The sequence below is a fragment of the Lissotriton vulgaris genome, chromosome 2_1 (genome assembly GCF_964263255.1).
Source record: "Lissotriton vulgaris chromosome 2_1, aLisVul1.2, whole genome shotgun sequence".
Classification (NCBI taxonomy): domain Eukaryota; kingdom Metazoa; phylum Chordata; class Amphibia; order Caudata; family Salamandridae; genus Lissotriton; species Lissotriton vulgaris.
Genome location: NC_141687.1, coordinates 385,192,687 through 385,215,614, shown reverse-complemented (window position 1 = coordinate 385,215,614; position 22,928 = coordinate 385,192,687). Strand labels below are relative to the sequence as shown.

General features: G+C 43.2%; 1 protein-coding gene across 2 annotated transcripts in view; it reads right to left on the bottom strand.

The window, feature by feature from the left end:
- INPP5K (inositol polyphosphate-5-phosphatase K) overlaps positions 1 to 22,928 on the bottom strand; it is a 425,899-nt gene that overhangs the window by 153,099 nt on the left and 249,872 nt on the right. For both annotated transcript variants that reach the window (XM_086955215.1, XM_086955214.1), the window contains exon 7: positions 11,135 to 11,246. In XM_086955215.1, the coding sequence (XP_086811341.1) occupies positions 11,135 to 11,246 (112 nt within the window). The remainder of the gene's footprint in view (positions 1 to 11,134; positions 11,247 to 22,928) is intronic.

The following is a 22,928-nucleotide window of genomic DNA, read 5'->3' as shown; positions in this document are numbered from 1 at the left end:
TGCTGGATTTATAAGGGATCCTGCTTCCCCTCCCAGTCCTCTTAATCCATCCGCAACTCTTCAGAAAAGGACAGGTTGAAAGACTTCGTGCCGTACAGCTCTGGTCTCGGCGTCAAGAGATGCCCGACAGGTTTCGTGTCATGGGGTATGAGGAGTGGGGAGGCACCGCATGTGGGCACGGCGACCTCGGCGCTGGACGCAGCGCCGGGAAAGGTCACTGTGGAGGTGCAACCACTCAGAGACCCTGGCACCAGGGCCGGAGTTTCAGGAGTGGAACCTACAAGGACTCCTCCATTACCTGAGCCTGCGGGCCCAAAGGTGCATTGGCACTGTCAGGCTGCCCAAATACAGCGCACGTGGCGTAAAACTCTTTGAGCTGGGCAGGAGTAGCTCCTGGACACAGAAAGGGAGGGAAACGCGAAGCGGACCCAGGCACACGCTCCGCAGAGTGGGCCTCGAACACCGAGGTTCCTCTGCCGCGTCATACGAGGCGGGGTGTAGTCAAAGCATGCTTCAACTTCTTGTGCTTTTTGTGGTGCCTCTTAACTGACTTCGACGATTTCGATAAAGACTTCGGGACCGACAAGGCGACCTCTGCAGTGCCGGACGATGGGCTTTAGGCACCTCTCCCTCAAAGCTTTGGTGCCATGACCCGTCAGTCGGAGCATAACTTTGAGTCATGGTCGCGCTCCAGGCACCAAAGACACACTAAGTGAGGGTCCGTGACTGACATGGCACGTGATAGGGGCCACATGGCTCGAACCCCAAGGTCTTCTTCAATGACATCCTACACACCAAAAGGAGTCGACATAAAGTTGAAAAAGTCTGTCAAAAATTTGCAGGGGGTAGCTCTCCTCAACAGATCAGCACTGGCTGGCACGGAAAGAAAAGAACTGATGTCAGCTCGCTAGAGTGGCAGTTATATTGACGATGCAGACATCATGACGATGACAAACACAACGCCGACCAACGCCACCTATGGGCGCATAGGGGTAACAGCTAAGAAAAATCTTCCGGATCCAGCCTGATGTCTGGAAGTTCAAATGTAAGAAATCTGCAGCTAGATGTCTCTATCAGATATCTTTTGATAGTTTGGTTTCAAAGCCGTCAAGGTACATGTCACTGAGCTATATGTGTACTGTATCTTGTTTATTTTTCATGGCAAATAACAGGAATTCTGTCTTGGTTGGGATGAGCTTTGTAAAGTGTCTTTTCTTACAGCAATGTTTACAACAACATTTCATTGTGGGACACTCCTTGTAGAGGGCCATGTGCCCAGGGTTACCCAACCTATTACAAGCCTGCTTGAAGTTTGAGAATACTTTAAGTTTGCGGTCTACACTATTAACATTAGTAGTTGAGGAACTTAATGTGTGCACTTCAGGCATGCATGCAAAGGATCCAAATTGTTTGGGTATAATTAACACAACTTATAATAATGGGTTGACTTTGAGCCATAGTTCCTCTCTATCACTTTTACATCTTAATATGAACTGGTCATGAACTTTCTTGTCACTAATATCACCTACATTAGAGGTAGACGAGAGCTTTTAAAGAGGTGTGACATATTTGTCTACAATCTCATCCTAATTTTGAGTAAGCCAAAATGGTATCTCTCTTACGCTGTTTAAAAGTTAGGTTTCAGAGTAATTAGGTAAATTTTCAAAAATGTCCTGCCCTTCGGACACTAGACAATGCCCCAACATACAATTTTTTTTCTGCCATCAAAGTCGTGGAACATATCAAATAGTTAGTAAAAAAACATTTTCCATTTTGGTCATTTTAAAGCAGGCTCTCCTTGAAATGGTATAAAAAACGGTGGGGTAATATCTTTCACATTGATTTTGTTTGCAAATTCATAACACAGTTACATAAAAACAAGATAAATCAGCTCCAAAATATGACACATAGAACAAATTACAAATAGAGATAGGAGAACAAGTTTTCGAACCACGGGTATTGAATTTGATACTAGAGAACCCTTTGTGGAAGCAATTATTCAATAAGAACTGTACATTTCAATACATTCATCTTGCTTTTACGAGTCACCACAAACTAAGAAAAGCATGTTGAGGCATAAAGCAGAGACACACCGTTGTTTCCCCTTTACACTTAACATGACTACTGTATCCGGGCGTGTTACACCAGTAGTTATTAATCTTTTGACTTCTATGGACTCCAAACTAATCATTACTGAAATCCGGATACACCTGCTGAGTCAATCCTAGAACCTAGGGACCCCAAATGAGACATTATTGGAATCCAGGAATCCTGGTGTATGCAATTTATATGATTTGAACCTCAAAATAATATACAATGATAAAGAAACAAGCAATCATCAAACTAATACACAAATGATTAAATACTTCATTTAATTCACAAAGAAATATATTTTTATTTTATTTTTTAATGGGAAGGTTGGAGCTTGTTTAAATTCAATTGAAGTCAAATTGATGCGCTTGTACCGCTCCCACAAATCAACCTCAGGATACCAACTTAATTTTTAGCCTTCAATTTTAAATTTCTCCACATTTACAGAACATTTAAAAAATCTCATTTTTACATTTGGCTTCTTCATTAACATACCCCTTCATAATATAATTATTTATATTATTTCATTTTCTAAGCACTCGTGGACCCCCTGAGTACGCATCATGGACAGGTTAAGAACCGCTTATCTACACGGTTACTCCCATAAACATTATAGAAGGCACTGAAGAGGGAGACAGCATCAACTTGAAGTTTCCTGCAGTATGACCTCTTTGAAGGTTGCTATATGCTGTGATAGCCTGGGGAACTTGAGCTGTGCTGGGACCAGCCTTGGTATGGGCTTGGAAGGCCCTAAGAAGGCAAGCAACTGGAATGGCAACTGCATGGCTTTTCTTTCACCTTTCCTGGAAGGGGTGAGGTGGAAAAATCCAGACTGGATTTATTGCGCTTGTGGCATTACTTGGACTTAGGCTTATCCAAAGACCTGGATGAAGCTCAGGACTGGGCTCGGGAACTACACCATAATTTGGAGAAGGAATGGTCCACAGACTTGAAGCAGGATTACTATCTCAAGCATGACCTTTTCCTATGGTCCGCAACACAGAGTTTTGCTGACCACTCCTGGATCACCTTTGGGTTTATCAGATCACTTTGTCACACAGATTTCAATCGTGACCAGAATGTAAGCACCACAAACAAAATGTGTGCGGTTCCATGACCAGCATGTGATTTCTGCAGTTGCTGCACAATTCAAAACCAAGGGGAAACTTGCTCACTGGCACAATGTCTATCTTTGAAATTACAACTGCATGGAGCAGCGAGAGGCACATATTAAGCAGCATTCAAACCCTTGAGGAAAGTGTTACTACGGAGGGATGCTCCCACTAGTACTCCATTTTGAGCAATCGTACTGATGGAACTTGTAACACATGAGTGTCTCTATACAGAAATTGACAAGCTAGGTCATTATATGTAGGAACACTTATCACGTCAAATCACGCACATTCCCTTGAAGATTTGGTTATTTACCAGGACAGGGAGTGACTCAGATCTGGGATCGCTAGTCCTGAGGAAGACCAAAACAACCCATTATGGGCCAAACCCTTGAGGAAAGTGTTACTACGGAGGGATGCTCCCACTAGTACTCCATTTTGAGCAACCGTACTGATGGAACTTGTAACACATGAGTGTCTCTACACAGAAATTGACAATATAGGTCATTATATGTAGGAACACTTATCACGTCAAATCACACACATTCCCTTGAAGATTTGGTTATTTACCAGGAAAGGGAGTGACTCAGATCTGGGATCGCGAGTCCTGAGGAAGGCCAAAACAACCCATTATGGGCCAAGTAAAAGGCCGAAACATGTTGACATAGAAGCAGTACAGGAGAGGAAGGGGGCCCTAATATTCCCTAGACCATCTCTGTCTCTTTATCTTTTAATTCTATCCAGGGAACCCAGAAATAAAATTTGATGCAGGGTATCACTGAGTTAGTTTTAGACTTTTTCTTTCATTGTCCTTTTGTTTACTGCACGGATCCCAACACATTTATGTTTGTTATGTCCTCCCCTCCCTTTGCTCCATCCCAGGAGTTGGTCTGCGCAGGGATGATGTAGCAGCCCTATGATGAAGCATGTCACTACCTAGTGGGTGAGGGCAGTTTTTTGACAAACCTCAAATTTTCTTAACGTGTTGCAAAGAGACAGGTGATACCTTTGGCAACCTATTTCTCCTTTCTTTTCCTCATTTTGCTGTTACAGTATCTTTGAAATTAGGCACCGCTACAACCATAGCTGAAAGCGAAGATCTGGATCTACACAAAAAGAAAGGAACTGCAGCTCCCTACCATCACTTCTGAGGTGGCGAGAGGCATTGCAAAGTCTGGTGGATCCAGTCGAGAGTCTGGAATTATTCTAGGGAGGTGGAACCTGCGGTACGAAGTATCCATCAGAAACATCCTGTCTCAAGCACAAGTTTCAGAAACACAATCAGTCAGTGAGTGAGTCTGTACAACACTGAAGACTCTCTGCAGGTTGCCTTCATATTCCATGGTCATAACCTCCTTGTTCTCTATTCAAGCGTCCTTGCCCAAAACTTTTACTGGTCTGGTAGGCTGGGGGACAATACAACTGCCTTCAAATTGCCTTCTACGCTTAAGTAATCTCCCTCAATTCGAGGTGAAACCCATTCTCCCACCCCCCCTTTTGTGTACTTTTGGGGGCAGCCTACCAACTAAAGGTACCTGACCACGGCTGCCTGAGTACAGCAGACAAACCATCTTGATCAGTTTAGATAAGCCTTATCTTTACCTCCTTGGTAGAAAAACACAGGAAAAAAGATTAAATAGTTGGAAGATGAATTTTCTTCTGAGTAAAGGATCGGTTTTGAATTGTGAAATAGCACTTGTACATAAAAGTCTGAGAACCAGCTTAGAGAGGATGTATACTAAGCACATTAGGCATACGCTAGTAAACACAATGTCGTGTGACAATTTTGTAAAGCACTGCATTCACCAATACTGCAGGCTTTTGGTGTTTTAGGATCTCATGGGCAGCCTCATATTTGAGACTGCTAGTTTACCCAATGAATATCTCCTAACAAGAGAAGGCACTAAACATTCTCATGGCCCTAGTCAGTTGGTAAAAGAACTGCTGATCTCATGGAGCCAACACATAACTTAACAAAAGGCTGCAGACAATTCAGAACTTGGCAGCCAGAATCACGCTCTACCACCCTCGCTACACTCACATCAGACTACACCAGAAGGAGCAACTGGCTTCCCATTAACAAACTAGCGCTATTAAAACTTCTTACCCATACTTTTTCAACGCATTACATTACTCTGGCCCAGCATACATCAACAATTGCATCTGCTTTCACAAATCTTTCAGACACCTCTGCTCGTCCGTACTCATACTTTTTTTTTTTTTTTTAGCCACACCACGCCGTAACGTCTGATCTAAGCCGGAGGAGCGGAGGAAGCAAATTCCTCTCATAACGTGCAGCCGAGTCCAACGATATATAAAACCCCAGATACTTAAAACCGACGTGCGAAATCGGTATTTACAGATACGGGGCAAGGGAGGCAATTCTCCAGTAAGCGAGTAAATACAGGACTTGGCCCAATTAATTACCAAGCCAGAATTCCTCCCGAAGGAACTCAACACGTCGAACAGTACCCCTAACGACTTTCGAGGGGAAGTTAGGTACAGCAAAATATCATCCGCATACAACGATATATGATCCTCAAAGTCAGGGGACGACCGAATACCCTCGAGCGATGGTTCCCACCGAAGCCACGCGGCAAGGGGTTCAAGGGCGAGCGCGAAGAGCAATGGTGACAAAGGGCAGCCCTGCCGCGTGCCTCTTCCAAGAACAAAAGGTTCCGAGGCCCTACCGTTGACCACCACCTGGGCCAGCGGTTGTTCATACAGGAGTCTAACCCACCTGATGAAACTGGGGCCAAACCCAAATTTAGCAAGGGCCGCCCACAAGTACGGCCATTCCACCGTGTCGAAGGCCATCGAGGCCTCCAAGGAAACCAAGATGGCCAGCTCACGAAGCGACCCCGCCCTTGCCAATACGCCATGTAGACGGCGAAGGTTGAGCGCGGTATTTCGATGGGGAATGAACCCCGACTGATCTGGGTGTATCAAGTCGCTGATCACCTTTATCAGCCGATTTGCCAAAAGTTTTGGCAAAATCTTTGGCTCGGCGTTCAGAAGCGATATCGGCCTATACGATGTACATTGGTCACAGGGCTTCCCGTCTTTGTGGATGACAACAATGGACGCCAGTCTCTGATCTCAGGGAAGAGATCCGATATCTCGCGATTCCAGAAACATTTGACGAAGATGCAGCGCCATTTTGTCGGGACACAACTTACACAGCTCGATCAGGATGCTGTTCGGGCCTGAGGCCTTCCCCGAGCGAATGGAGCGGATAGCGAGCGCTATTTCATCAGTGGAAAATTCCGCCTCCATAAGCTCCTTGTCCGACTCCGACAGGCTAGGCAGCGCGACATCTCTGAGTAGCAAATGTGAGTCTTCCTACGGTCTGTCCGAAACCGGCGCGTAAACCTTCTGGAACAGGCACCACACGATTCAATCTTTCTCTTTTATCCAACCAAGCAATCAATTTTCCCGCTTTATCACCAACATCATACATACGCCCCTGTTGCTCACGACTCATTACCTTGGCCGCATCAGTCACCAGAGCCCTGTAGTCAGACTGTTTAAGGGCTAAAACATGCAACCCCTCAGGTGTAACCCCAGATTCTAATTCTACTTCCAAAGCAGTAATTTCATTCTCCAGACGTACCACCTCCTCATTTTTGCTTTTCTTCGCACTGGCGATCAAGGACAAGGTCTGAACACGAATCACAGTCTTATAGGCCTCCCATAGTGAGATGGAAGAGGACACAGACCCCACATTCTCAGCAAAGTAATAGTCCATGCATTTGACCACCTCGGCTCTAGTTTTAGGATTACAAAGGTGCCAGGGGTTAATCGGAGCCACCCGGCCCTCAGCTCCCAGCTGCACATCAATAGTAAGCCAGAGTGGGGAGTGGTCTGAGATTCCCCTGGCTAAGTGTCGAATTTCCCTCACAGAGTCCACCTGCACCGCCGGTATTATGATATAATCAAGCCTCGAGAGACTCCCATGTGCTCCCGAATAGAAGGTATATTGTGCCTGTCCGGGGTGCAGTTGCCTCCAACAATCCACTAGACCCAGTGCGTCCAGGAAGTTGCCCAGCCATGTTTGTGATTTCAGGAGAACCCTGGGGGGACTACGATCCTCACTACCACAGACAACAGAGTTAAAGTCACCACCCACAACTAGCATACCTTCGGGGAGACCCAGAACCACCCTTCCCAGATCAGAAAATGTTGTGAACTGCAAGCCTGGCGGGACATATACAGAAAGTACGGAGATTGTCTTTCCCTCCCAGCGGCCCGTAATAGCCGCATATCGGCCCCTATCGTCCAGCACAGTGTCGTCTATCTCCAGGGGGAGGGAGCTCCTGACAAGAACGCCAGCTCTCTCGACCCAGTAGTGAACGCGGAGTGTGCCACAAGACGATAGCCCCGTCTATTCAATGCATGGCATGTGTTCCCTATCAGATGCGTTTCCTGCAACAACACTATATCCGGGGAAAGACGATTCAAGAATTGCAATACTATCCTCCGCTTTATCCTATCACCCAGACCATTGACATTCCAACTCAGCACCCTCAGCCCCCTAGCCCCCACCCAGAAATGAGAACAATGCCCCCCCCACGAAGAAACAGGCACAAAGACGAAATATGCAGCAAAGCGTGACCTCGAAATAAACAAAGAAACAAGTACCCCCCCACCACCCCAGAGAAATCCCAAAAAACACACCTCCCCACCCTGCACCCCTGCGGTAAACTAAAAATCACCCCAACTTGCAGTGTGCCTGTCACCCCATTAAACTAATCTACAAAAAGAGAGAAGAAACCCCTAGAGGAGGAAGAGTCCCGATTCCCCCCGCCCCCGGGTAGTCACCAATATATGCACACAAGAGTCATCTAACCACTGCTATAAGTCTATAGAGCTCGCACGCCGGTGAGGCCTTACTCCTCCTGTTCCTCAAGGCCACCTTCAGCGCCCCTCGATTGTTCCGGGTGATCCGCTGCGTTGGCAAGGTATTGAGCCAGTCACTGACAACCTCAGCGCGGTCAAAGAAGAGCGCACGTTCCTCATATTCAATCCTTAATCGGGCTGGGAAAAGCATGGCATTCTTCAGACCCATGCGTTGCTTCTGCACAGCCTGTGTAAAATCCGGGTAAAAACTGATCGATGCATTTTCGAATTTTGTGGGACCATTAGTTCGTGATGCTTGAAGAATAGCGTCTCTGTCCCGAAAATTGAAAATCCTGGCTATGATAGGCCGCGGGGAAGCACCCAATTTAGGCTTCCAGCCGGGGACTCTGTGAGCACGCTCCACTGTGAAGAAGTTACTGAGGCCCTTGGGTGTTAAGTGATTCAATACGAGGTCCTCCACAAGTAGATCTGTATATAATTCAGTGGGCTTCTCCGGAACACCGATGATGCAGACGTTGTTGCCCCTAGCCCGGCTCTCGAAATCATCCAGCCGACGGGCAAACAAGTCGTTCGATGATCGGAGATTGCGAACTTCGGTCTGAAGATCAGAAACATCTACAGTGAGACTCGCAGTCTTTATATCCAGGGACTTGACCCGCTCATTGGTCTTCGCGAGGTCAGTCCTGATTAAGTTAACTTCGATCGCCACCGTGTCAATCTTCGAAGCCAGTGTCTCGTACTGCTGGCCCATGGATGTCTTCACACTTGCAATGGCGCCCATGACGTCCCTTAATGTCAGTTCTTCAGTCGCGGGAGAGCCATCTCCAGTCTCGTTCCAGAACCTTACCCACACCACTAGGGGATCCTTTCGGGCGAGTGAAGCGATCCATAGTATTAAATTGGGTGGTACCCCCTCGGTACGTGCCTTTGGTGACCCGCTTCTCGCTCTCCGACTTGCCCGCCATATTGAGCAGTGAGCCCTGGCGGGCCTTTTGGGACCTGGTTAGAATGGCTCTCCGCAAAGCTGACTTGTAGAGTCCGGGGACGAGGGTAAAGACAAGCTTATAGCCGATAGCAAGGCACAGGCCAGCAGTGTCAACAGGCAGCAAGTCTTGGTAGACAAAAGCCAAAAACGAAACCGAAAGTACCACAGAGGCAGCGGCCGACTCCCACTGGCTGTTGTTGTTTAATTGCCACCTGGGTACCTCGGGGACTCAAGTCCCTGGATGGTCCTCGATGTAGGCCGCAAAGTTTCGAGGGTAGCAAGTCCGGTTCCCGGCGGCCAAATCAATTTTTGGAAAGAGATCCAGTATCAGCAGGGTGTCAGCTAGAAGAACCCGTCGTCTATATCAGGATTCGTGACAGGATAGATGCGGAGGCGGAGAGGGTCTCGGGAGCCCTGTGCTCACGCGTCCATCTTGGATGCGCGCGAAGCTCCTCCTCCCCGTACTCATACTTGAACAAATTCCGTAAATATGGGAAACCAGACCTGCTGGTAGAGTCTTCTCCAACATCACTCCTAAAGTGTGGAACGACCTCCAGATGCACAGAAGAGTCTCCTCCTCACTTCTAAAAATTCAGCAAGAATCTTGACTTGCCTTTCAAGCAGTCCCACTTGACCCTAGGTGTGGATAGACTCACACCTCCTCAGTACCAGGATAGCCTCCCAAGTGATAGTGTGCTCTACAAATTTGCATGTATGAAAACAACAGGAGAAGACCCATAAACCACGTTGGGATGGGTGCAATATGTAGATAAGAACAGTTCCCAACAGGTATTATGCAGAGGCAGTTTTAGAGATGTATGCAATAGGCATTACAAAGAAAGGAAAAGCCAAGGAGTCAAAAAAGTTTTTTCATAGAAAGTGGTTTTATTTCCAAAGGAAGTTGAAGGTCAATACAGTTAAAGCAGCACTGTACAGAGTGGATCGTGTGACAACCCGGTGACACTTGGTGCAGGTGCTATATACAATCAGTGACATGTAAGTGTGCAAGTGTTTTAGTGCATTCACTGCCTGCAACCCGCTGTGACAGCAGACCCCGGTTACGGCCAAGCTCCCTGATTCAGTCAGGACTCGCCAACACCGCTCGCTGCCCAGACGGAAGAATCATCCAGTAACCTTGAAAGATTGAGTTTCCAACCAGGACTTGGACTATGCCATCCTAGGAAAGTTAAATCACTGTTCTCATCGACAACCCCGTCCTGATGAGGATCCCGAACAACTGGGATCGAAACGCCGTCGACTAGACAGCTCGAATTCAACGACGCATTCCACATCTTGTGCTCCCATTATAATAACTTTGTTTCGAGTAATGATTACTTGTCTCTACCGGGGCCATTATTTGATGTTGTGAATCCAGTTCAATGCGTCGCCACTGCTGTTGTTTTTTAAAACACTTGCACACTTACATGTCACTGATTGTATATAGCACCTGCACCAAGTGTCACCGGGTTGTCACACGATCCACTCTGTACAGTGCTGCTTTAACTGTATTGACCTTCAACTTCCTTTGGAAATAATACCACTTTCTATGAAAAAACTTTTTTGACTCCTTGGCTTTTGCTTTCTTTGTAATGCCTATTGCATACATCTCTAAAACTGCCTCTGCATAATACCTGTTGGGAACTGTTCTTATCTACAAATTTGCATAACATAGCATAGCATAATATAGCATAACATAGCACAACATAGCACAACATTTCTAGGCTCCTCCCTAAGATGTATCCTGTTAAATAATTACATGCATTGTAAACAAGACCATACCTTCTGCCAGTTCCCACATATCTGTTCCATAACCTCTTTTTATTATCCCCTGGATTGATTGTACTCAAGATGCAACACACCCTCACTTATCTCCAGACCAGAGAAAGGTTTTCAACACAGACACTTAAAATCTCTCTTTTCACAAATTAGCTCTGAATGTAAATCTTTTCGAAAGAGACTTGTTCTCTCACACTATGAAGTCTGGCTTTTCGGTTTAAAGCCTCTAGATGGCAATGTAACAAGAACTTCACTCTACTGCATTCAGCACTGGCAGAATAGATTCAATAAGAAAGTGGGTTTGTAATACCTGATCTTTGTCCCATAGCAAGCTGTACCTATCACTGGTAATGGCTTCACGGACAAAGTGCATCCCAAAATCTGCAATACGGAAATTCAGATCTCCGAACCAGACGACAAGCCTATTTTAGAAATCAGAAACATTAAATTCAGTGAGGTTTACCAGTAACAACTGAGTGTCTTTGTTTTTGCGTGTTCATTGAGATTACAACAATGTATCACTTAAATCAGAATAATGTAACAGTTACACAGAGATATGATGAGAATAGTCATCGGACTAAAAATAAGTACCTCCAAGCACAAAAATCAGCAATCCATTTACAGAAATAGTAACTATTAACATGACCTGGAGATCAAATATCTACATATTCAAATAGACAACCTATCCATGCAAAGAGCAAGCAGGCACTGGCCACCCACATGCAGATAACGATCAGGCTTTTCACATGTAAACGGGAACCAGGCATCAGCATACAGAGGTTAGCTATATGAGTGAGGGAAAAAAAGACATTCAAAAACGGAGAATAGCCATTCACATGAAGACATAAACAACCTACATTTGCACTAAGTCTGGGCAATGAACTCCGCTCTGTTATACCTAGCTCACCTAGTTCTATGCGGAGCAGAGTTTTTTCCCTTGCTCACGTTCGTCAACGTCAAGTTGGTGAGCGCGAGCGAGGAAAATCCACCTCTGGCAAGATTTTTCCTTATTCGCGATTGTCAACATCAAGTTGGCGAACACGAGCATGAAAAATCAACCTCCCGGTGAGAATTCTTACACCAGGCGGTCAGATTTCTGATTGCGAGTGGTCGCATATGCTTGCAACCGTTCGCATTGAGAAACTGTCCGTTCGCGTGGAGAAAGCTGCCGCTCGACTCTACTCGAGCGGCAGATAGGAAGCAGTGCCCGCTTGCGGTGTGCATGGTGCCGTTCGTTATCATAAACCAGTGCAGACAAGCACCTGGCACTGAAAATCACAGCAAACAGCATTTATCCAACACACTCCGCCGCTTGCGGAGCTCTGCGGAGCGCGGCAGAGGTTTTTTTTTGCTCTCAGACCTCCGCAGACCTCTGCCCAGGCTTAATTTGCATAGCTAATCTTCCACTCCAAATAAGGAAGGGCTGGTTATACCTTTTCGGAAGATACCTCATCTTGAACCCGAAGTTATGGCTAACTTCCGTTCAATCAACAACCAGCGTATATTAGCCAAGGAAATTGAAAAGGCGTTAGCTGGTCTAAAACAGGATTTTCTCAAATGCTATTGTTGTCTCGACCCTTTACAGTTTCTATTTAGAACTCTGTGTGGGACTGAAAGAGCACTATTAGGTTTATGGAATGATGTTCTGAATTTTATTAATGATGGCGAGCAGCAGTTATGAAGTTGTATTTCTCAACTGTTCTTAAAACTATGGACACTGTAATACGACTGAATAGGTTCTCCACAATGTTATATGACTGCACATGGCTAGAAACTTGTTTTATTCCTTTAAGGTGGGAAAACATTTGCCAGTCAGTCAGTCAGACCAGGGTTTCAATTCCCCGCCTCGGCGGGTCTTGGGCTCAAAAATTCCACGGACTCGTTAATTCTCGCTCCGGTGCCTTCTCGACTCACGGGTTCACACTCTGCGACTCTGGGCAATAGCTTGCTTAATCTCCACAACGGCCCCTCGCGGTGGGATGCCTGGCTTTCACCTTGTGGATACCCTGCCAGGGTTATCTCACAGGGGAATACCAGGACGGGTTCCCTAAGCAAGCGCGGAGATGCCCCAGGGTAAGTCATGCGCTATATAAGCTTCATTCATTTCATTTCATTTCAATAATATTTTATTTGACAATTCAAGACCATATATAGTCAAAAGCCATTAAAACCAAGCATGTTCAAAAAAGTAAAAATTTATTAATACAGATACAGTCCATCCATCAAAATATAATATCACACACTAAGGGCACCCGAAAAGAAGGTTGCAACCCCAAAACAGAGCAATGGGGACGGGAGCAATCGTAAATACAGCAAAGCTGGTTTCATTTGTGCAAATGTATTGCTTCTTAACAAGAGAATCATAAATCTGTGCCTTAGTGTACAATAAAAATCACAAAAGAATATAAAATGCATAGTATCTTGTTTAGAACAATTGTCACAGGGACACAGTTTCAAATCTCCTAGCTTGTGAAACCCTTTCAGGACGGCTAAAAACCAATGGATTATATTAAGCCTGAACCTTGTCAATTGAAAACAATGATGTGCATTTTTACAATCGTCAAGTATGGTTCTCCCTGAAAGCAAGTTGTCAATAAAATGTAATGTTTCACTGTTGGTTTAAGAAGTCTCCTTTCGTCTCTTTCACACTGTCACCTAGATAGAAACATATTTTGTAGGTCCAGCAATTCCCTGAAACAATTGAAATGAGGTCCCTTTCTGTCTGAGGGGTCAAGCATCACCTCTTAGGTTCCACACGATTCTCCCCTCTCACCCATGCTATTTAACATCTATTTGGCTACTCTTTTTCCAAAAGCAATACAGATGACACTCCTACACATATCTCAAGATCTGCACCTTTACATGCCTGTCTTCATTCTGTTAATCCCTTGATTACTGGGGTGTCCGAGCACCGTGTGTCAGATACTTTTTGCATTGAATACTTATACGAACCTAACGCAAAGATTGTAGGTGCACTTTCTCTAAGGGATATATATATACATATACATATATATACATATACATATACATATATATATATATATACACACACATATATATATATATATATATATATATATATATATATATATAAAACCTACTGGCAGTCGCCAGTAGGTAGTTATAGTTAGGACCTATTTTCCATAGGAAATCTGCAACATTCTATTTGGAATAACTTTGGCGCCGGTTGACCAATCTTCGCGAAATTTTCAAAACTAATGGCCAGCTCTGGTCCGCTCGTATCCGGAAAGTCTCGGAGTGATTCATGAAGCGGGGGCCAAGAAAAGAGGGGGATCCCAAAACATGTTTTCCCCATGCAATTTTCCATAGGAACCGTTCATTGCAGCTACAGCCCGAACTGCTGAACGGAATTACACCAAATTTGGCAAAGAGGTAGTCCTTAGTTCAGAGTCGTGCCTTTTGCTTAAATGGTGTAAATACGTTCAGTAGTTCTTGAGAAAATGCCAGTTAAAAGTATACATATATCTATGGCCGTGCAGGATCCGCGCATCTAGAGCGCACCCTAAGCGCACCGTCCCGCTCGCCCGCTGAATGCTAATTGGCTGTCAAGTGGTTGTCATCATTCGAAACCAGGAAGTGTTGGCAGCCATTTTGTGCGTCAGTCGATGCGAGGCTGAAAAAGTTACTGGAATAAGTGTGCAAAATGTATAAAGGGGGCAGGGTAGAAATACCCGACCTGCTTAGGGGGTTCTACAAGGACTCCCTGGGCCCAAAATACAATTGTCTTTTTTTTTAACTGCAAAGTACGCGCAGGGTGCGCGGATCCTACCGTAAAAAAAATATATATATAAAACGGAGCTTCCTTGCCAAATCCCTGGGGCAAATTATTAAAATTTATGGGTGGCCCAGAGGGCCCCCCAGCCCCGGGGACCGCCACCCGAGGCTACAAAATAGATGGTTGGGGGGCTCCAAGGCCCCCCAGGAAAATTTGTGGTTGGGGGGCTCAAGGGTTCCCCCCAAGCCTCGGGGACCTCCTCACCCCAGGGCTTGCAGCCCCCCTCCTGGAGCCTGGTTGCGGCCCTGGGGACCGCCACCCCCCAGGGCCCGCTCCTGCAGTGTCCCGGGGTGCCCAGGCCCGGGACACTGCTGTTTGCTATGGGAGGGCAGGAGCCGAGGCTTCCGCCCTCCCATAGCAAACTTGGTTTGGATTTTGAAATCACTCTTTCAAAATCCAAACCAGATTGCTTTTCCACATGGGGAGCTGAATGTTAGCAGCTCCCCATGTGGAAAAGCAATGCCAGCTCCCGAATGGACGCGGCGAGCCAGTTGGGACCGTGGGGCCTTGGGGCTCCCCCCACGGTCCCCAACATTTTATATAATGCCCCGGGGGATGGGGTCCCCGGGGATAACAGAAATTAGTGCTAAGGGCAATTTTTTTTTTACTGTAAAATTAGGAGTCACGCACCCAGCCTGGTGTGCAGGCGTTGGATGCACGACTCCTAACGTGCAGGGTGAGCGACCCCAGCCTGTTTGGTGCACGACTTCTACGCGTTGGGGGCTCGACTCCAAGCAAAAAAATATTTATATTTTTCAGATATACATCAAGCTTTTGTGTTTAGTTCTTGGGTGGCTCTAAAAAGAGCCCTTGTGTTTATTGAGATATTTTGGTACCTACAAGTAAGTACCTATGCAGAGTCTAAAGTTCAAGAGGAAGACTCTGTTACCCTCATCTGTAAAATGTACACCATCTCTCCTATAGATGCCATCCATATTGAAACGCAGATTGTTGTGGTAAATGGACCCCATCTTATAATCTCGGAAAAAAGCAGAAACAGATTTATTGACATGTTTCCTAGCTTTCTCAATCTGTGGACAAAATTGATCGGACCAGTTCCATTTCTGCCTTTGGCATATGTTAGAATAGACAAAGGCAGTTTGGGGAAAAGTGACATCAATTCTTTAAAGGTGTCCTTTATAAGCATTTCCAGACCTACCCCAGTCAAAGTAGCTAGGTCATTGCCACCACAGTGCACAATTATGAGGTCAGGGTGTTAGAGATGCAAAAACGATTTAACCAATGGCATCAATTGGTGCCACTTTAACCCTCTCTGTCCAATCTATTTAATGTCTACATTTGGCAAAGCTAGGTCTATGTTCATGCCTCTGTTTTCTGCATACCTTTGGCTCCAGAAAATATAACTGTGTCCCACAATCCACACTCTAAGCATCTTGAAGGGAGGTCTGGATGCACTCAGGTGGTCTCTTTATGTGAAATGGCAGTTTGAGAAGTTAGATTTTTCTAAAATGGTGTATAAGATGCAGTTTTGAAAAAAGAAAAGAAATGATTGGCTGTTTGAGATCATTCTAGTCTGAAAAGTAGGTTGCATGTTTTTGTTTTTTAAAAGCATGTTTCTTATTGGTTAAGAAAAGGTATTTGAAAGGAACATTACATAGGATAAGCTGATATTTTGAAAAGTCAAGCACACTTGTTGTTTGGATTAGCAACATTATGTTCCTGAACTTGTGACCTATGAGTTTGGTTGAGTGTTCCATTAACTGCTTCTATTGTAACAGGCAGTGAGCAGATTGGGGGTGGGGTTCAAATTTATGTCATTTGTAAAGGTTTGAAATGTGTTAGCTTTTGAATTAATGTGGGAAGCAATGTGATTTGATAGTTACATGTACATGTGTGCAGAATGAGAGGGGAAGCTTGCCATTTTTTGGTTTTGCTAAGAGCTGTCCAGTACATGGATTCTGTATAAGAAAATCTGGTGTGTGACTGACATACTTCTTAATCTACAAATCAATTTGTAAGGTAACTTATTCTTTTGTGAGAGGTTGTATGTGGTGTGTTTGTTTTTAATAAGATTAATGTGTTTCTCTTAGTAACGTCCAGGGAGTAGTCTTGCTTGTCTAGATTCACTTTGTAAGACTGTTTTCTAAAATATGTGGAATGTGCAGTCATGTCACCTGTTCCAGACTACTAAATGTTTTTTACTAAAGTGCAAGGGATACTGCTATTTGTCTAGAATCACACTGTGAGTCTGTGTGCATTTCGGAAAATTGTGAGAGAAGCATTTGGTTGCTTGATGTGTTTGCAGACACAAGTGCTTAAAAACCTTTCTTGTTGTTAAGTTTTGGTATAATTAGAAAATAGACATTGCTTATGTATTTGGCAAATGAGTTAGGCTTTAATACTGAAATGCAGTAATGAAATATGTGGAATGTGTGCTGTCTCCTTAGTTTTTGTAGCTCAGTCAATGTGTTTTGATAAAGTCTAAGGGATAGTCTTGGTTGTCTAGAATCACACTGTGAGTCTGTGTACATTTGGGAACTGTTGTGAGAGAAGCCTGTGGGTATTTCATGTGCTAGCAGATATATAACTGGTTAAAAAGTTATGCTGGTGCCAAGTTTTGGTAGAATTTGAAAGCAACCCTTGCTTATGTATTTGCAAAATGAGCGAGGCTTCCACAGTACAGTGCATTTCTAAAATATGTGGAATGTGTGCAGTTATGTCACCTGTTCCAGACTAGTAAATGTTTTTTGCTAAAGTGCAAGGGATACTGTTATTTGTCTAGAATCACACCGTGAGTCAGTGTGCATTTGGGAAAATTGTGAGAGAAGCATTTGGGTGCTTCAATATATTCTAAGAACAGCAAAAAGGCAAAGAAAATAGTTTGTAAAATGTTAAAACTATGCTGTGTGTTAAAAATATATTATTATATATTATAACTATTTTTTCTTTTCTTTCACAGATCCTAATTCCAAAATATGCAATTTACCATAATTTAGATTATAAAAAACAACTGAATAAAATGTGTAGCGTTTTTTTAGGTGTATTACTGTTGAGGTAAGTTTAAGTAAGTATTAAAATGCACAATGGCCTGTGTTTGTACACACTTTACAAAAGGGGAGATGGATGGAGTAGATATGTGCCATAGAATTCCGTTGCAGACAGATATCAAATAGGACACAGCTTCAGAGCACCTGTCTGCAACACACATGGTATGGTATTCAATAGAGAGATATGGTGGACTAGTAGGGCCCAGGGAATTTTAGGATCAAAAGAGACAACATTTCTTAACTTAAAACACATCACTGAGTGTGTTTGCACATGTCACATCAGGCCCCATCCCTTCCTTTGAGTAATCTATAAACATGTCCTATAAGTTTGCCAAAACGTAAGTAATTATACATTTATCTTGTTATCTGTTTGCAGTACTGAAAATTTTCTACGTATTACTCATATAATAAGAATTGGCCTCGCCATTAACCCTAGTACAAATTAATTTATTTATATACTATGCATGTACATCATATTTATAGCGCAAGACACTGTTTCATATTTACAAAGAGAGGAAAAGGCAGTCTGTGTACTTTTTCTTCTCCATGTAAATACAACCTTATTATACATACCACTTTGCGTTGAAAGGGGGTTCTATGGGTGTTGCTATGCGTGTTTACATGGAACACTGATATAACAAGACACATCTCCAGATTTATTAGAAATCATAAATCTGGACATATGTGTGAATGCTGCACGGCACAACAAGGAGAATTATTTTCATTTCTCCTCATTTTTTCTCTTTGAATGTATGCTAAAATGTACAGTATACATTGAAGGAGAAAAGTGTCTTCACAAACTGTTTTTGTGCAGGAAGGTGTGTCTTTTTGCACAAAAACAAACTCCACACAACACAGATATCCCTGCACCATGGTGCAAGGGTGCCTGTGTCACCACATGGCTGCAGTTTAAACAGCAGTGCAGAGGGAAGCACAGACTTGCAACATATTTATGTACGTATGTTACATCCCTGTGCTTCGGAAGTACCACAGCACGCTGTAGCTAACGACTTTACAGTGTCATGCTGCAGCACTTCCTTATAGTTCTGCACTTGTACATTCACTATACACCACAAATGCATTATTTCAGTCAATTATCCACTAGACATACATTAATGTAAACTTTGACACACTAGCATACAAATGTTGCTCCTTTTTAACCAGAGTAGTTAGTTCTGAAAATAACTTTTTTTTTCTTTTTGTAGTTTTATATATTTTTTTTTCTTTTTTGAACGATTTTTTGGGGTATTTTTTTAACAGGAAGAAAAAGTCAACAGGACGAACAAAACCAAGAACTTTGAGGGGAAAAAAATCCAAAAAACTAGCATTGATGGTTATCGATGGTGCGACAAACAATGTCCACTGATTGCTCCTCATAACAAATTAAACGATTAAATTTTCACTTTCCCAAATTTGGGACATATTTCTGGTGCGGATGTTGATGGTGATGCCCCAGAGGTACTAGGTATTGCCGGTGGTGGAGGAGCGTTTCGACGTAGTCTTCTGCATTCCTCGTGTGCATAGTTTACAGGATGCCGCGATTACAGGTGTTTCCGCATGCTAGCAGTGCCACAGGAGTATTTCTTGTTTGGATCTCCTCTGGAGAGCACTGCCTGGCAAATCTTGCACGTGACCGTGGTGACATTTACTTTCTTTTGCCCCTCCGGGAGAGTAAAAAATTTCCAAACAATGGATGTATATCTTTCAGGAGGAGGAGGTTCTGGTAAAAATTCTTCTGCCCCAGAATGATCAGACTCAGAAGATTCTACCACTGGTGTAGCCATTTTTGGCTCCAAAAACCAAATTGAGGTCTCCAATGAAAAAAATGTGATGTTCTTCTCAGGACATAGTTAGAATAGGAAGTGTTATGAACCAATCAAATCTATTTTTTTCTGGTCACATGGGGTCCGCGTAGGGTGTGCGCACACAGCTCGCAACCAGCACGACTTCGAGAAATTACATTTAAAAGTAATGTAACTTTATTAAAAGTAAAAGAATATTATTTTTATGATCAGCTCAGATAATGTCTTGCCTTAATATTTATATTAAATATATATATATATATATATATATATATATATATGTTTTGGGACATTAAAACATTTTTGCGGGAGTCACGCATATACCGCGTCCAACATGCGTATGATGTCGTGGCGTAGCGTAATTCGTACTTGTCCCGTATGCGCCACAAGTCGCATACCATTTGCATAGCAATCGCGTAGGAAAATTCGTACCCGTCGCACACCCTACGTGGACCCTACACAACACTCCTAAAATGGCTGCTAGGTTCCGCGCAGTGATCGAGAAAGGAGCACTTTGGGTGCGCAACTCCCAAAAAAAGTTTTTCGCTCAAGTTCCTTCACGACTTCGTAAAAGACCAGACTGCAATCTGAGGTTGAAGCAATGCAGGTTTATTTACTGCAAAACAAAAAACAGGATGCGTTTCGGCATCGCGCCTTCTTCGAACTGTTAAAGCACAATTTGAATGTTCAACTTATAAATAAAGTTACACAAAAGAAACTTAGTTCATCAGATTACGTAATTTTCTCTGAATACATCAGCATTGAAAATGTCTCATTCGGTTTAGTGGCGGGCATCTTAACACATCATTACTATTGATTAGAAGGGCACTAAATGCAAACATGATTTCCTTCAAAATGAATGGACAATCAAAAGAAATTGAGCCCTGGATGGGCAAACACTCTACTTTGATTAGCATATGGTCACATACTCAATAATTGTTATGATTGTAGGTGTGATATTACACACATTCTAATAATAAAATGGTTAAGTACATATATACACTATTATACAATTCATTTCCTCATGATTTGTAGGCCCAGTATAACTACGCTGTCTGTTTCATGATCAATTTTGGTAGCTATGAGCAACAATTAAGCCTTGAATAGGCATTTCCTATGATACCAATGTGCTATAAGGTGAATATGTGACTACAAGATCTATGTGAATATTTAAAATTAATCAGTGTCTAAAAAATTTGAAGGAAAATTGTGTGGGATCTGCAGGCGTAAATAAATAATGATAGAGTTTTAACTTAATTGTATGGCTAACTCTTCCTCAGTATTCAGGCCTAACGGTGTTCTAGTTTGGAGGTCTATAATAAATCTCGATTCGAGTCTTCGTAACTGAATTTCTCCGTCCCCTCCACGATCTTTAATGTGGTCTTAATCAAGGCAGAAAAAGCAGAGGAGGTTACGATCACTTTGATGTTCTTTGGCAAAATGCCTAGCGACGGGATAGTTTGGGTCATTATGCTCTATGACTCTCGCATGTTCAAGTATTCTTCGTTTGACGGGGTTTATTGTGCTACCGATATTTTGAAGATTACAGGGGCATACCAAACAGTACACACAATATGGTGTAGTGCATGTGAGAAATGTATTGATTTTCTTCTGTGTTGCTCTGCCCCAATCTGGGTGTTCTAGGAACTGAATCAAAATGACTGTGCACTAAGAGGTCTCTTAATGATCGACTTCTTTTATACGTTATTCTTGGGTGATCTGGTATGTCAGCTCCAATTATACCATCTGCCTTCAAGATGTGCCAATTGCGAGATAGTGTGTGTTTGATTTGTTTCGAATCACATAAAAACGTTGTGATAAAACGGGGACTGTTGGCCTCACTACTATTTTGTTTACTTTTATCTTTCAATAGACATGATCTAGGTGTTTTTTGGACCTTGTCATGATTTTGTTGCAGAATCTGATGTGAATATCCCCTTACTTTGAATCTTTGTATTAACTCCTGGGCAGCAGCTTCAAAGTCTTTCTCTAGTGTGCAATTTCTCTTGAGGCGTAGAAATTCCCCGTACAGAATACTATTCTTTAAGGGTTTGGGGTGACAACTGTTTGCTTCCAGTATAGAATTTCCTGCTGTGGTCTTACGAAACAGCGAGGTGCAGATTTTTCCATCCTTGATAAAGACTTTAAGATCTAAGAAGTCTACTTCAGTTGCACTTATATTGCCACTGAAATGCAAGTTTACAGTATTGTTATTCAGGTGTTTTATGTAAGCTTTGGTTTCAGTCCTAGAACCCTTTCAGAAAACAAAGAGGTCGTCAAAATATCGGTGCCACCCAATAATTGAAGAGACCAATTTCTGATTCTCATCAGGCCATGCGACCTGCTTCTCTCACCAGCCGACGAACAAGTTTGCGTAGCTGGGGGCAAAGCAGGTCCCCATCGCTGTCTCTATGATTTGTCTAAAATATTGTTTCTGGAACAAGAAAATGTTGCTGTTCAAACAGAAGGTCAAAAACTCAATTAACATCACAATGTGTAATGCAAACTTTAAAGAGCGACTCTTCAGGAAATACTATACTGCTTGAATGCCATGATGATGGGATATGCATGTATACAGTCCTGTTACATCTAGAACAATCATCAACATGTCAGGTTCCCATACCATGTTTGAGATAATCTTAATGAAATCAGTTGCATCTCAAATATAAGAGGACAACGTTTTAACATAATCAATCAAAAAGAAATCAAGACATTGAGACATGGATTCGGTAAGACTTCCCTTTGAGGAAATAATGGGTCTGCCCGGAGGTAGTGGTGTATTTTTATGAATTTTGGGCAAATGATAAAATGTTGGAGTGACTGGTTGTTGGCATGTCAAGAATGTATGTTCTTTATGTTCTTTGTTGTCAAGCATTCCTTTTGAAACCCATTTGTCAAGCAGTTCATGATATTCTATTATGCTTTTATTGTAATCCTCTTTGCTGATTTTGCTGTAACAGGTAGTGTCTCTTAATTGGCGTAGTGCTTTAGTGCAATAGAATTCCCGAGTAATAAGGACAATGTTTCCTCCCTTATCTGACGGCTTGCAAACTAGATTGGGATTAGATTTGAGTTTTTCCAATGCCAATTGCTGATCAGTTGTCAGATTCCATTGTTGTTTGTTTGGTTTTATCGAGCTCTTATTTCGCATTTGTTCCAGATCAATCTTGACTGATTCCTCAAATAAGTCAATGGCGTCGTATATATATATAATGTTGCTTACCCAGTAGACATCTGTTCGTGGCATGTAGTGCTGAAGATTCACATGCTGTGCATACTTCCGCCATCTAGTGTTTAGCCCAGATGTGTGCAAGTTTTTTTCTTCGAATAAATATTTTGAGTCACGAGGTTGGATGAGTCCTCCTCTTGCTAGTAATAAGCATGTGCATCAATTCCATTGTTAGACTGTTTTGTGCCGTAAGGTGGGTGAGGAAGGAGTGATTGGCAAAGCTATGCATGATGTATGTCCATGTGAAAGAGGAAAGAATAGAATGATTA